Below are 15,988 nucleotides of genomic sequence, written 5' to 3' on the forward strand. Positions count from 1 at the left end.
CCAAATATTTATTAGTTCTTGTGGTAGTTTCAACATATGTTCATAAATTTTTAATATTCCTCCCTTCTGGAGGTAGAACTCAATTTTCCTCCTCTTGATTGTGGACTGGACTTTGTGATTCTCTTCTAATGGGTATAGCATAGAAATGGAAAAATAGTAACTCAAAGACATCACCTTAACCAAGGTGTGAAGATTAATATCACCAAAAGACATATCATTCTGATATCATGTATCCTCTGAAATGATATGTTGAGAACACTTCACCTCCCTGGTATTCTTTTCAAAAATCTGTAACTCAGTCTAATCGTGAAAACATCAGACAAACCTGAATTGAGGGACTTTCTAACAAAATGCCTAACCAGTACTCTTAAAGTGTCAAGTTCATGACAAAAAAGGAAAGACAGAAAACTGTCACAGATTGGAGGAGACAAAGGAAACATGCTATGTAAATACAATGTGGGATTGGATCTTGGAATAGAAAATGGACATCAGTGGAAAACTAGGGAAATCCAAATCATTAGTTTAATTGAAAGTACTATGCCAATGTTAATTTTTTAGCTTTGACAAATGCATCATGGTTATGTAAGACGTTAACACTGGGAGAATCTGCGTGAGGTGTATATGGGAACTCTGTACTATTTTTGCAACTCTTCCGTAAGTCTACAATTATTCTAAAATGGAATTTACTTTAAAAACGAGGAGGAAGAAAGCACATTCTAGTTAAAGGCAACTGATAGAGCAAAGCGCAGAAATAAGGGAACCCCTGGTGTGGGTTTGGAGAGCTGGTGGGAAGGAAGTGGGAGCAGAAAGAGATGGAGAAGTTCTTTAAGCTAGCATATTCCAAAGCATAAATTTTGGTGCAGGGAAAGGCAGAATTCAGATCACATAGGTCCTTTTATATAAGGTGACCATATAATATATCATCTGAATTGGGACACTTTTGAGAAGGAAAGGGAGTGCTCAGAGACAGAAGGCTGGAAAAACCAGCCTAAACTGGGGCTGTCCTGGGCAAACTGGATGTATGATCACCTTATTTATATGCCATGATAAGGGGCTTGGATTTGATTTTGAGAGCAATGTTTTCCATAATAGATACCATGTAGATCTCTACAGCCATTAAGTATAAAAAAAGTTCTATGGTCAAATACATTCAGAAAATACTGGTTTAAAGAAAGTTATACTTGTTTCTTTACCGAACCACTTCTCAGAGCATTTAATTTATAAACATGCACCTCAAATCTTCAGGAAGGCATCATAATAAGATTTCCAGACATTTCTCCATAGATGCCCTTCTATGATTCCTCCCCCTAATCTACACAACCTTTCACCCCTGACCAGCCCCAGCACTTTTATTTTTAAGAAGTACATTTGGGGGCATGTGGCAATCACGGTGATGGCATGAAGCCTGGAGTGATGTTTTCAGATTTGCGCTTCAAATACCCAGTGGTGGCTTTGAGGATAATGACGTTGAGTAGAACTGGAGGTACAGATGCCAATGAGGAAGGTATCGTAGTGGACTGGGACACAGAGAGAAGAGGGCACACATGATAATATGTAGGAGGTAAAATTAGAGATGAACATACCAATCGTCATGCTATGATGGTCCAGGTAAGATTTCTGTGGGATTCCTATTAGCTCTATGTTTAAATGTGAGAGCAAAATCTGCTCTGTGCTTGGCATATAACTAGGGGCAGAGTGGTCTTAGAAAACAAGCAGACTGCAGAGGGAGATGAGAGGAGCTTAAAAACAAAGCACAATGGAACAAACTCTAGTTTATTAGACATTAATTTAAGCTGACTTTTTTTGGGGGGGTGGTGTCATGCTGCTCAATATGTGGAATCTTAGCACGTGGGATCTTAGTTCCCTGACCAGGGATCAAACCTGTGGCCGCCTGCAGTGGAAGCATGGAGTCTTAACCACTGGACCACCAGGGAAGTTCCTAAAGTGCCTTTTAATCTAGCACAGATTTCTTAAAACAGCTTTGGTTTTCCCCTACATTATAATCAAAAACAAACTTTCACAGGTACACTTGTACCTCTCATTTATCATTAAATTCTTTGTCTTTTTGTATTTTCCTTTTTGTGTCTTTTACTTCTCTGGCTGTCCCACAAGATCACATGGTGGGCCTTTTAAAAAATATTTTAGTTCAGGGGCTATAATGTGAACAAGCAATTGTCTCCTATTTGCTAGAATTGCTATTCCAAACACTGGAGATACAGCAGTGAAGAGTTCCCTAGCCTACATGGCAGAGGTTATTTAGGTTGTATTTATATTAATAAGGATACAAGTATGCAGATAACAATTCCCGGTCAAAGACTTACTTCTGATTGCCTTTCAAATTCTTTCCAAGAAGACCCAAATCCCCAAAATTACTAGCTCTGAAAAATCCAAATCACAAGTCTTCAGACATAGGGAATTCTTGCAAGTATAAAGGATTTGTTTGGGGAGAAGTGAAATGATCACCTGTTACATTGGCAGAATTTTTGATCCCTGCTGTGTTCAAGGCACCTGGCTAAGTTTCACTAAGAAGCAGGCTGATGCTCAGGTGGGATACCATAAATATCAGGAACTCTTCTGGAATTCATTTATCCTCTGTATCTCTAAATTTTGCAGGGCTACCTAAACTATACCTATTTTTTTTCACTTGAATACAAAGGATACAAAGGAGTGAAATCTTATTCCTAGTTTTCAAAAGACCTGGAAGAAATCCACTCATATTTTGAAACATGAGAAATCGGAAGAAGCCCAGGAGGAGGATTCACACAACTGAGCTTTGGTCCTCATTCAGTCAGTAACTAGCAGGGTGACCTGAAGAGACCACCAAGCCTCCAGTTCTTCAACAGTGCTTCGTGATGTCCCCTCTCACAGTCCAGGGTTCTATCAAACATGATAGGATGTTTGGAAAGTGCAGCAAAAACTACGTAAATGTAAATTCTTTGCATGATAGTTCCTTGAATGACTGACATGGCTCTTCCTAAATTTACCAACCACTTCCTAATTTCTAACTCCAATGCACAACTTTCAGTTCTTAATTTACTTGAACTTTCTGTGACATGTGCTATCATAGACCATTCCCTCTTTTTTGAAATGTTTTCCTTCATTCTCTACTACACGTTTTCCTGGTTTACTTCCTATCTCTCTGATTACTCCTCTTCATGGTTTTTCTTCCTCTGCCCTCCCTTAAACATAGAAAGTCCACAACATCCCATCCTTAGGGTTAGTGATCTCATCTCTTCCCGTAGCTCCAACCAGAACTCTATCCGGAACTCCAGCTCACATTCTCAAGTACCTGTAGGACACTGGACATCTCTGAGTCTCTCTTCCCCAGAATCTTCAACACAACAACACGTCCCAAGCTAAACTTACTGTCACTTTGCTCCCTCATTTCACCACCTCCATCCTCAAACTGCAATTGCTTTATCAGCAATCTTAGATCTCAGCTACATCATGCTCAGTTTTGTGTCTTAAAAAGAGGAGTCATCTCTTTCATTCTCTATATCTAATTGATTTCCAAGTCTTCTTAAATATTTCTCAAAGCAGTCCTCACCTCCTCTTCTCCAATGTATTTGCCTTACTACAGTCCTTCAATATCTCTGATATTGGAGAAATTCTTAATTGGGGGATGCTACCATTGCAACAGCCTCCTAAGTGGTCAAAACTCTCTCTCACTTTTATTTCCCTTTATTTTTGCCCATTCTCCAAAGGTTTCTTCAGAGCATGGAATTATGAGGACATCACACTTTTGCTTTCATAGTTTAACTCCTATTAGATATTCATTTAACATGATATACAGGCTTTTCATTATATAAACTCCACTTGACTTTCTAGTCTCATGCCCCTCCATTCCACCCACTCTGCTTTAGTCTAATGAAAATTAGAAGAGATCCCTGAGAGTTTGAACTTGCCTGTGATTTTATGAAGTTTTATGTGTTCTTCCTTTTGGCTGGAATGTCCTTTCCCATCTTGTCTTCCCAGTGAAGTCTCACACATTTTTCAGGATTCTATTAACACTTCCCTTTTGGAACGGTCCCTGACCCCACAGTAAGTCGTCCTCATCTCTGGGCTCCCTCTGTGCTGTGTACAAATCTTTATCACAGCATCTCTTGCAGTGTTCTGGGAAGGATCTCACTCTTTGAGCAACCTGAGGGAAAATACTGTATCCTACTCATCTTGATATCTGCAGTGCCTGTCGCAGTACCTGGCACATGGCAGATTCCCAACGAACACATGCTGAGTGAATTATATGGTAGGAAGAAATCAAGATTCTGAATTAGGTCATCTGGATCTGTGCTTCTCATAATTATTTGTGTGATTTTGATGACATTTCTTTGGGTTTCAGATTTTTTCATCTGTGAAATGAGGAATTAGAGGTAGCTTTTCTGTTAGGCTTTCTCCAGCTTTAATACTCTATGGATGAAACTATCGTCTATTACAAAGGCTGATATACATATTTTATTTGATCACAGAATGTTTTATAAAAACTTATGAATACTGAAAAAAAGATTTTTCACATAAAAATTAGAATTTACACTGTATCTTGACAAAACAGATAACTTGATCCCACTGGCCAATATTACTAAAAGTCTACAATCGGCTCTAGCTGAATCATGCTGCCCCTTTCGATGGGGTGTGTGCCTTCTGTTTGGCCAGCCTGCCCATCTCTCTCTTGCCCCCTCTTCACAGAGGCAGAGTATAAGTTGCTGCTTATTACCACACTTATACCAACACACTTATACCACAGTTTTCTTCTGGAAAAAATGAGAAACAGAAAATTTTTCTTGTTCCCATTTCTCTCTTAAAAGTAGAAAAATGAAAAATAAACGGAGATCCTCTTATGTTTCTTATCGTTGGTTGACCGCACTCACTTATGCACATATGTATGTATAATTCCAAACAAACTAGAATTTGCTCATGTGGTACCAATTCAAAAAATTCTGGTTTTAGGTTTTTTTTCCACCTTAGTCCACCTGGACTTTTGATGTCCTGATGATCCTTTCAGAAAATATTATTGCCTTAATACAGACAAAGGCCTAATTAATTAATTTGGTATTTCTCTCACCTGAAGCAACTGATGCTTTTTATCTAACAATTACTTTATGTTTGAATATTTATCATGAGAACATTCTTTGCTCTTTTCAAATCCTGTTGAAACTACTTCCTGCCCTTCAAGGATGCTTAGAATGACTTGAATGTGCTACGAAAACTTGGTTACGAAGTGAGCACACGGAAATGACTCCACGCATTGTTCCTGCTAGAACTGCGTATCTGCGTTCACATTTTTTAATGGACTTGCGAATATGTTCTACTGAGGTTAAGGGTTAGGAAACAAGACAGGCGTGAGTTAATGGGGCGGGCTGAAGACATGAGTCTAGGGAGGCCGGCATCACCTGATGAAGAAAACAGCTGCTCTCCATTCCCTCCTCTTGTTTTTTACACGCAGGATAAGGCGTTCACCATCTACACGTCAGGCCTCAAAAAATACCTCCCTTGCAGTTTTGCTGGAACCCCTATTCCTTAGCTTAGAACCAGAGGAGGCGGGGAAGGGCCGCTGTCACTCAACCCCGCTGGCCAATAAGAGGGGGGTTATCCCCGCCTCCTTCCCAGGGAGGGATTGAGAGCATGCGCAGTGGGCGTTCCAGCGCCTCCACCCATCAGCTGAGGCTCGTAGCTGGCGGCTTTGGGGCCCTTGGGTGGCCGGGGCCAAAGAAGGAGAAGGAAGCCGAGGAGGTCGGGGTAAGAGGAGCCTCTGGAGGGGGTGTCCCTGGCTGGGCGCCCCGAGAGCGCGTGCCCCCGTGGCTGCCGCGCCACCTTGTTTGCGCGCGTTGTCAGGTGGCCGCCGCCCTGCGCTTCGCGGCAGGCTTTCAGGAGTCGGAGGGCCGGTGCTGCCCCAGCGCCGGGAGCGCGCTCCTCCCCACGCCCCCCAGGCCGGCGCGGGTGCGCGGTGCGGTCCGGCTGGTGCCGCCGGCCCAGTCAGCCCGGCCCGCCCTGCGCCGGCTGCGCCGCAGCCTCGCCGCGTCCCCCGGCCGCCCCGGCCGCGCTCGCTCAGGCGCACCAGCGGGCTGAGCGCTCCGGGGCGGGGCTGGAGCCCGAGGCACTCCGGCCCAGCTCAGGAGAACAGCTTCTGCCTCAGGCTGGACACGAATTGACCTCTTCCTCTTTTTAATGCCCGGATTTAGAAAACGCGCTTTAAAGTTCTCCTCCCGAATATAGAAGAACTGAAGATATATATTTCTATAGTAGAGGAACCGTATACGTTTATTCAGAGGCTCATCGTAGTTGGTTTTCTATTTGGCCTGGAGACTTTGACACACTACCTTTCTTTGATCTTTAAAGTACCTGTCCTTAGTTGGTTTGCATTAAGCCCTTTATAGCTACATAAAATATTCCAAGATGCCTCTCCACCCACCTCAGCCCACCCCTCTTGTTTTTTAGGTTGTTACTTTCTTTAAATTCAGACAAAAAGAAAACAAAAATGCCTTTCCCGTCAAATGCTATATATGTTTTTACTCTCAAGTTTCTTACATTTGCTTGGTTCTTATAGACATACATTAATTTTTGTTTAATTCAGATCAACTATTCTGATCATAATTATATATAATTTAAAGCTTGCTCGGGATCTGGAAGAAAAGGAAATGATTATGAAATGCTGTGTTGTTTAGTAATATTGGAGGTGGACGTTTCTTCTGGGGTTGGCCTGATCATCCCCCCAGGTCAGAGACTGATAGCAGTGTTCAGCTGTGTCTTGTGATGTGGACAGGCCTCTGCTTTGCAGGCCACTTTGAGAAGGTTGTCTCAGACTTGTGACTCGTTAAGAATTATGCTCTAGTTTCAGAGTTAATATGATACCATGTGAACTCATTAACATCTACATTTTTCTCAAGATATTTTACTTCTGCTGCTCCCGATCTCAAAGCCAATCTTAATTTTGGTTATGATCTCAAACTTTAGCCAGGTGCTGCTGGGTGAGAAATTGTATAAAACACCTGCAGTAAGTCTGAATAAGATTTGCCATAATTCTATTTAATTTGAAAGTTTAGTGTGTGTGAAAGAGTGAAAAATAATTCTCGGTATTGTGGACTAAACCCAAGTAGTATAATAGTTTAATGGATGGAGGAGCTGAGTTAATGAATGCAGTTAATGTAGTTTATGTAGAGAATGCTCATGTCTGTTAGGAGAGTGATCACCCTCACATTCGTGGAACATCTTCTATGTCCCTGGCACTGTGGATTCTACAAGAAGATAGCCTTAGATTAATCTCCAAAGTATATAAACAGCTTTTGAAGCTCAATATTAAAAAAAACAACCCAATCAAAAAATGGGCAGAAGACCTAAATAGACCTTTCTCCAAAGAAGTCATACAGATGGCCAAGAGGCACATGGAAAGCTGCTCAACATCACTAATTATTAGAGAAATGCAAATCAAAACTACAGTGAAGGGGCCTCCCTGGTGGCGCAAGTGGTTGAGAGTCCGCCTGCCGATGCAGGGGATACGGGTTCGTGCCCCGGTCTGGGAGGATCCCATATGCCGCGGAGCGGCTGGGCCCGTGAGCCATGGCCGCTGAGCCTGCGCGTCCGGAGCCTGCGCGTCCGGAGCCTGTGCTCCGCAACGGGGGAGGCCACAACAGTGAGAGGCCCGCATACCGAAAAAAAAAAAAAAAAAAAAACTACAGTGAGGTATCACCTCACACCAGTTAGAATGGGCATCATCAGAAAATCTACAAACAACAAATGCTGGAGAGGGTGTAGAGAAAAGGGAACCCTCTTGCACTGTTGGTGGGAATGTAAATTGATACAGTCACTATGGAGAACAGTATGGAGGTTCCTTAAAAAACTAAAAATAGAATTATCATATGACCCAGCAATCCCACTACTGGGCATATATCCAGAGAAAACCATAATTCAAAAGACACATGCACCCCAGTGTTCACTGCAGCACTATTTACAATAGCCAGGTCATGGAAGCAACCTAAATGCCCATCGACAGACGAATGGATAAAGAAGATGTGGTGCATATATACAGTGGAATATTACTCAGTCATAAAAAGGAATGAAATTGGGTTATTTGTAGAGACATGGATGGACCTAGAGACTGTCATACAGAGTGAAGTCAGAAAGAGATAAACATATCGTATATTAACACATACATGTGGAATCTAGAAAAATGGTACAGATGAACTGGTTTGTAAGGCAGAAATAGAGACACAGATGTAGAGAACAAATGTATGGACACCAAGGGGGAAAGCAGGGGTGGTGAGGGTGGTGGTGGGATGAATTGGGAGATTGGGATTGACATATATACACTAATATGTATAAAATAGATAACTAATAAGAACCTGCTGTATAAAAAAAAGATAAAATTAAAAAAAAAAAAGAAGATAGCCTTGTCGCTCTCATGTTTATGTTCCAGAGGTAGGGATAGATAATAAATGATATACTAACTAGATCATTTTAAGTGGTGATTAGTACTATGATGCCGTAGGTTAGATCAGCAAAGTGACAGAGTGGCGACTTCTCACTTCAAATCAAAGTGAAAATGGAATGCTTTTCTAGCACATGATGAGACTTTGCTGGGGAAGAGGAGCAAGTCACATGGAGATCATGGGAAGAGCCCTTCAGGGAGAGGAAATGGCACCAAGCAATAGTCCAAGGCAGCGATAAGCCTGGGACACCTGGATCTGAAAGAAGGCCCTGGAGTTCACTGTCTTAGAAATGGTAATATTTACCCTCAGACTGGGTGTGTGTTCTTAGGAAATAGGTACATTTATTCATTCTACAAATATTTATTAAGCACCTGTTGTATATCCAGATACTGAGAGTAGAGCAGTCCACAAAATAGACCAAAAAAAAAAAAATCAAAACAAAAAACCTGCCCTTCTGGGAACTTATCATTTTGGAGCACAGGGTGGAGGGAAGTCCTGTGCTTTATGCTGATGCTCACCATTAAGAAAGTGAAACTGACTATTTCTGTTGCTTTATCCACACAGGATTTATAGAGCATGAGATTTATGTTAATGGGAATCTTAAGGATTCTATACTGTGTCCAGTAGTAAATAGGAGTAATGTTTGACACTCACGATTTCTTTTTAAAATTCCCTTTGTTCTTTTATCTGTGCTCTTTAGAAACAGCTTGAGAAGATTCTCAGTATGAGTATTGCACCTGATCCTCTCTTCCCGTTTTTCTCTTTATAGTGTTTATATATCCTCATAGCAAGCTAATTATTTAGATTTTTGGTGAGCACTGTTCAATAGAACTTTCTGCTGTGACGGAAGTGTTCCATACGTGAGCTATCCCAGCCAATGGCCACACATGTGATATCTGAACACTTGATAGTGCAGGTATAGATAATGAGTTACTGTTATTCTGAGCAATAAAACTAGGAATTCTGAATGGGCTTTCAAAAGTATACAGCAAAAGTACTTTAGTGCATCTTAGCTCTGGGCTAGGTGCTGGAGACTGATGTGGAAAGCAGACATCAGAATAACTTGGTTGATGTAGCCTGTGTGCAAAGCTCATACACTGTTAAGTCAGTTTATAGTTAGCTGTCTATCTATCTGTTTATATACATATATTTTAAAGTACAGTCAGTTATTTGGATCCTTTATTTCTCATATCTCATCATCAGGAGAGCCAACCACCGTTGTCTTCTATATATCACTTAGCAGAATAAGAGAGGAGGAGATGTAAGCTATTTGGCAGTGTTACCTTGATCCATGCATGTAGTTATCCCAAGCCTAATTCCTCATTTTCCTTGTGGGTTTAGCAAAACTTCATACAGGGTGTGCAGAAAGGTGATAAATTTGTTTTTTCTAAATTGAGTGGGCTCACCTGTCCTTAATTTTGTTATACAGGGAAGCAACAATATTATTTTGTGTTTTCAAAACATAGACTCTAAGATTTAATTTCAAATTTTAGCTCTTTTCTTACATTAAACATGTTGCTTATTCTCATTATGCCTCAGTTTCTTCATTTGAAAAATCATAATTATTGTTGTACCTACCTCATAAGCTTGGTGGAAGAATCAACTAAGAAAATACATGTGAAAGTCCTAAACACAATGCTTAGGAAATAATAAGTTAGCTATAGTTAATCTTGTTGAATTTTTCTTTCTCTTCCATCATTCACAATTTCTTTTCATTCTTCGCTCAGCACTGAGCTGAGGGAATCACCATTGCACCCCTTCTCTAAGGAAATGCCAAGCAGCCCAACAGTGGCAGCTCTTTGGATGAATGAAGCTTAGTTATCTCACCAGCAGGAACTTTCTCAAGTTTAGGCGCTTGGGTAAAGGGATGAGGAAAACTGGTAGTTTGTAGCTGATTGGTTGATTCTCTAAAGGGTGGAAAAGGAAACCATAAAAGAAAACAGGAGAAGGCTTAGACCAGACTTGTTTGAGTTTTGAGGGTTGAGGGAAATGCTACAATACTAAGTGGCAAACAACAGGACTGATTATAGTCCCTCTTTGGGGGAGAGAGCAGGCCTCAGCTAATCGTGTGGTTGTGTGGTCCTGATGCAAGGGATCTGATCTGTTGATGCTAGTCCTGTAGATGCAAGAGTGGATCTTTACCTTTCTTCTGTATAGAGTGGGAAAGTTCTTGGTCCCTGGATGTGCAGTATCTCATTTGGATCCTGGCAGCAGGCCCAAATGCTAAGTGTCTTCCCCAAAGTAGAGGTTTCCTGTTGCCAGTTCCACTGGCAGCTAAAAAGGCAGTTGGCAAGTTCCTATAGCTTCAAAGGCATATAGACACTAAAGAGAGTTAAGAGTGTGACTCGGAGACATGGATGTGAGACTCATTTGTGTGTAGGTGTATTTGTGTATGTAGATGGAAGAGCACCCCTAAGAGAGTACATAAATAAGAAAGAGGAACACATCCTCATACAGTGTGTTTGTGTGAGCTAAATTTCAACCCTAGTAGGATCGTCAAATTTGTACTTGTAACCTCCCAGATCGACAATTTGGAAGTGTAAGCCAGTAACCTTAAAAATGCAATTATGTGACTTTTCTTTTATGTTATTTAGGTGACTGCTTAGAAAACTGCACAGCCCACCAACAGCTGATGAAATTAGCGAACAAGCAAATCAACTATGTCTTACACTCCAGGAATTGGTGGTGACCCCGCCCAGCTGGCCCAGCTTATCTCTTCCAACATCCAGAAGATCACACAATGTTGTGAGTTGAGTTTTTAAATTTTCATTGTTTGTTTTCAATTCTTCATTGAAACTTGGTGGAGATTCAAAAAAGGACAATTAGTGTTCCTCCAAGAGCAGATTTTAAAAGGCTAGACCTCTTTAGAGTAAAGATAAGGAGTAGAAGAGGTAACACGTAACTGCATTTTTGTGTAGAGTGTCAGGCACCTGATAAACGTTCATTAATGAAAGAAAGATTTAAAAGGATAGATACTTAGGTTTGCATTACAACTATCAGGTTCTAGATGAGATAAATGAGATTTGATGAAATCTCATAGGTTTGGCACTGGGAAGCACTGTCAAGCACTATCAGTACTCCTCAGAATATATGTAAGAAATTAAAAAAAAATCCCTGTAGCAGATTTGAACCTATAGAGTGTTTTAGTTTTTCTTTCTGAATCACAGCTAATCATATACCTAGATTATTCTGGTCATTTTGAGATCAGTATTTTGGCCCTCTAGGCATGCCTGAACTCTTTCAGAGTGTGTTAATATGTATAGTTTTATTCTTCAGCCTACTTCATTAAGGCTACTCTCTTTACCAGAATGCTAAACACACTGTGGAACATCTGAAATGTTTTCAGATGACCAACTGTGTTTCTTTAATCATTAACTTCCCAACAATTATTACTCTGCCTGAATGACTGAAATGAGATATCAGTGTGTTTTGGAGGCAGAGGGAGTAAAACTAGATTATAGATAGTTCTGAGAAAGTGCTGACCTGCACAGCAGTGTAGGATAACCCTTATCCTGATTTGGGGCAGCTCCTGTTTTCTTTGGCTGTCCTTGGAGGAGCAAGGAGGGGGGTAGCGTAGAGGTATCACTTTGTCCCCAGTAGGGTCTATAGGATTGGTACGTCAAGGATTGTTCCAGTTTGTCCTGGGGCACCAGCGTTGGCTGGCTCCACCTTGCTCTTGCTGCTTCAGATCATTCCCATGGTAGCCAAAAGGGCCTCTCCTTTTTGTGGCTCCCTTGCTGCTGATTAGAAATAGTGCTAGTCTGCCTCAGGCTACTTGTGTGAAAATTATAATTTTAATTTGCATGTGTGGAAAATCAGGACCTTTATCCAAGAAAGGAGGCCAGGAGGTCTTTTTCTGTAGGATAGGGCAGGTATCCTGTGTTGGGGAAGCTAAACGGTGTCAGGAATTCTGGGAAGAAGATGAGGAATGACTGTAGTGCATGGAGATTACAGAAGCCTTGTGCACTTAATGGTGTGAAAGATACACGGATTGGAGATGGTGTGTGAGCTTGAACTGGAAGGAAGGAAGCGTTAACTTCAGTCAGGTCACACTCTCTCAGAAAGGGATCAGTTCATGAGACCAGCCAGATGATATGAGGTAGATTGGACCACAGTTGCATATTCATGGCATACTCGATAGCCAAGTGTGTGACTACATCGTGGTTTGGGGCAGTCTTGGAGTACATGGGAGGGTGATGATAAGACCCGAAACTCTTGTTTTTAACAGCCTTGTGAAGAGCCGTTAAGGAGACTGGGACTGTTAACTCTGAGAAGGTACAATCACCCCCTTGGATATTTGAAGAACTGTCCTGTCTAAAACACGAGAAATGTACTCTACTTGATCATAGAGGCCTCCACAGATGAACGGAAGCAACAGCTTGAGAAAGGAATAAGGGGTTTTGAATAATCCTAGTTGTTGAGGGATAGAGTTGTCTACCTCAGGAGCAGTGCAGTCCCTGTTACTAAGTGAACAGCATATGGTGGTGAGATATTTCTCAGGTCTGTAATTAAGACACTGGAATAATGGTTAAACAAATGACTTCATTTTTATGTTGTCTTTATTCATTCAGCAAATAATTTATAGAGCACCGACTGTTTGCTAGTCACTGTTTCAGACCCTGGGAATCGAGCAGTAAGCAAGATCCACAAGGTCCTGTTCTCCCGTAGTTTCCAGTGTGAGGAAAACTAATGGTTTAAAAATTTAATGAACAACATAATTCCCTATGAAGAAAAAAAAATGAGAGTGATGTGATGAGAGCAAGTGATGAGGGAGCAGCTGCCTTAGCTTAGGTGGTTCTCTGAATGTGGAAGAGAAGAGGCTGGTAGTGAGAAAATACTGGGAAAGAGCATTTAGATAGAGGCCACAGCTGGTATTTTTAAAAAGCAGTCCAGAGCTTAGGGTGTTCAGAAAATAGGAAAAAAGGAAAAATCCAGTGTGGCTGAAGCACAGCACTTGAGGCAAGAGTGGCAGGAGATGAAATCAGAGAGGAGGCCAATTAGGTCACCTAAAACCTTGGAGGCCATGTGGAGCTTAAATTTCGTTCTAAGATGCAGGGAAGAGACACAATCAGATCTGCACTTTGAAAAGATTACTTTGGCTGCTGCTTAGAAAATAGACTTTGAAGAAATAGAAGGGGAACACAGGCCATGGCAGGGCTCTGATGAGAGAGATGTTGGCTTGCACCAGGGTGGTAGCAAGGGAGATGGAGAGAAGTGATGGATGTACTGTGGAGGCACAGACAGCAGGACTTGCTGAGGCATGGGGGTGGGGTGAGAGGGAGAGGGGAGACCAGGATGACTTCATGGTTTTTGCTTTGAGCAACCAAGTGGATGGTGGTGAGTATGTACTAAGATGGGAAGAACTATAGTTCAGGAGATGTGGGGAGAGTTTTGTTTTGGCCAAGTACATTTTGAGGTGTCTTTTAAACATCTAAGTGGAGATGTCAAACATCTAGTTTAGGTATATGAATTTGGAGATCAGAGTGTCATCAGAATATAAATGGTGTTTAAAACCATAGGTCTAAAATAATCACAAAGGAGTGAGTAGAGTTCAGAGAAGAGTGTTGGAGCATTTAAAAAAATGTAGAAGTCAGGAAAGCAGGGAGAAAACACCATAGTCAGGGAAGGAGTGACCAGTGAGGTAAGAAGAAAATCAGGCTCTGCTGGGTTTCCAGAAATTCAAAGAGTGTTTCAAGAATGAGTGAGGCATCATGTATCTAATGCTGCCAACAGACTGAATGAGATGAAAGCAGAGAATGGGATCTGGCAAACTGGTGTCTTTGAAAGAATAAATCCCTGGATATATTCCAGGGATGCAAAGCTGGTTCAATGACCACAAATCAGGCCATGTGATATACATACACCACATTAACAAAATGAAGGATAAAAATCATATGATCATTTCAATAGATACAGAAAAAAACATTTGACAAAATTTAACATTCATTTATGATAAAAATTCTCAACAAAATGGGTATAGAGGGAACATACTTCAACATAATAACAGCCATATGTGATGGGCCTGCTACTAATATCATATTCAGTGGAGAAAAGCTAAAAGCTTTTCCTCTAAGATCAGGCACAAGATAAGGACGCCCATTATTGCCACTTTCATTCAGAAATATTGGAAGTCCTAGAAAGAGCATTTAGGCAAGAAAAATAAATAAAAGGCATCCAAACTGGAAAGGAAGAAGTAAAACTATCACTATTTGTAGAGGATATGGTGTTATATGGAAAACCCTGAAGACTCCATCAAAAAACTGGTAGAACTGGTAAACAAATTTAGTAATGTTGCAGGTTACAAAATCAGTACTCAAAATCCGTTGTGTTTCTGTACACTAAAAACAAACTATCAGAAAGAGAAATTAAGAAAATCCCATTTATAATTGTATCAGAAAGGAATAAATTTAACCAAGGTTGTATACTGAAAACTATCAGACATTAAGGAAAGTAATTGAAGAAGACACAAATAAATGAAAAGATATTCCATGCTCATGGATCAGAAGAATTAATATTATGTCCATACTACCCATAGCAATTTACAAATTCAGTGCAATCCCTATCAAAATTACAATGGTATTTTTCACAGAATAAACAGTCTTAAAATTTGTATGGAACTGCAAAAGACCCTGAATAGCCAAAGCAATCCTGACGAAAAAGAACAAAGCTGGAGTCATCACCCTCTCTGTTTTTAAACTCTATTACAAAGCTATAGCAATTAAAACATTAAAGCAATTAAAGCATTAAAGACAGACACATAGATCAATGAAACAGAATAGAGAGCCCAGAAATAAACCCATGTATATATCATCAGTTAATTTACAGCAAAGCCAAGAATATACAATAGAAAAAGGACATTCTCTTCAATAAATCATGTTGGGAAAACTGGACAGCCACATGGAAAAGAATGAAATGGGACCACTGTCTTACACTATACACAAAATTAACTCAAAATGGATTAGACTTGAACATAAGACCTGAAACCATCCAACTCCTAGAAGAAAACATAGGTGGTAAGCTCCTTGACATAGGTCTTGGCAATGATTTTCTGAATCTGATAACAAAAGTAAGGCAACAAAAGCAAAAATAAACAAGTAGGACTACATCAAACTAAAAAGTTTCTGCACAGCAAAGGAAAGCAAAAAGACAAGAAATAACAGGTTTGGTGAGGATGTGGAGAAAAGGGAACCCTTGTGCACTGTCGTTGGGAATGTAAATTGGTTCAGCCACTATGGGAAACAGTGTTGGAGATTCCTCAGAAAATTAAAAGTAGAATTACCATACAATCCAGCAGTACTCTCTCTGAGTTTTTATCCAAAGCAAACAAAAGTACTAGATTGAAAATGTATCTGCACTCCCATGTTCATTACAGCATTATTTACAATAGCCAAGATATGGAAGCAACCTAAGAGTCCATGGATAGATGAATGGGTAAAGAAGATGTGGTGGGTGGGTGGGTGGATGGATGGATGGATAGATAGATAGATAGATATACACAGTGGAATATTATTCAGCCATTAAAAGAAAAAGAATGAAATCTTGCCATTTGCGATAACATGATTAGACCT

At 40.6% G+C, this 15,988-nt stretch overlaps 1 protein-coding gene across 1 annotated transcript in view; it reads left to right on the forward strand.

Annotated features, from left to right (window-relative positions):
* Window positions 1–5,635: 5,635 nt before the first annotated feature.
* Window positions 5,636–15,988, forward strand: part of STX7 (syntaxin 7) — a 47,156-nt gene continuing 36,803 nt past the window's right edge. Inside the window, exons 1-2 of the mRNA XM_060115152.1 lie at window positions 5,636–5,733; window positions 11,015–11,165. Coding sequence (XP_059971135.1) covers window positions 11,081–11,165 — 85 coding nt within the window. The 5' untranslated portion in view covers window positions 5,636–5,733; window positions 11,015–11,080. The remainder of the gene's footprint in view (window positions 5,734–11,014; window positions 11,166–15,988) is intronic.

This window comes from Mesoplodon densirostris, chromosome 12 (assembly GCF_025265405.1).
Source record: "Mesoplodon densirostris isolate mMesDen1 chromosome 12, mMesDen1 primary haplotype, whole genome shotgun sequence".
Classification (NCBI taxonomy): Eukaryota; Metazoa; Chordata; class Mammalia; order Artiodactyla; family Ziphiidae; genus Mesoplodon; species Mesoplodon densirostris.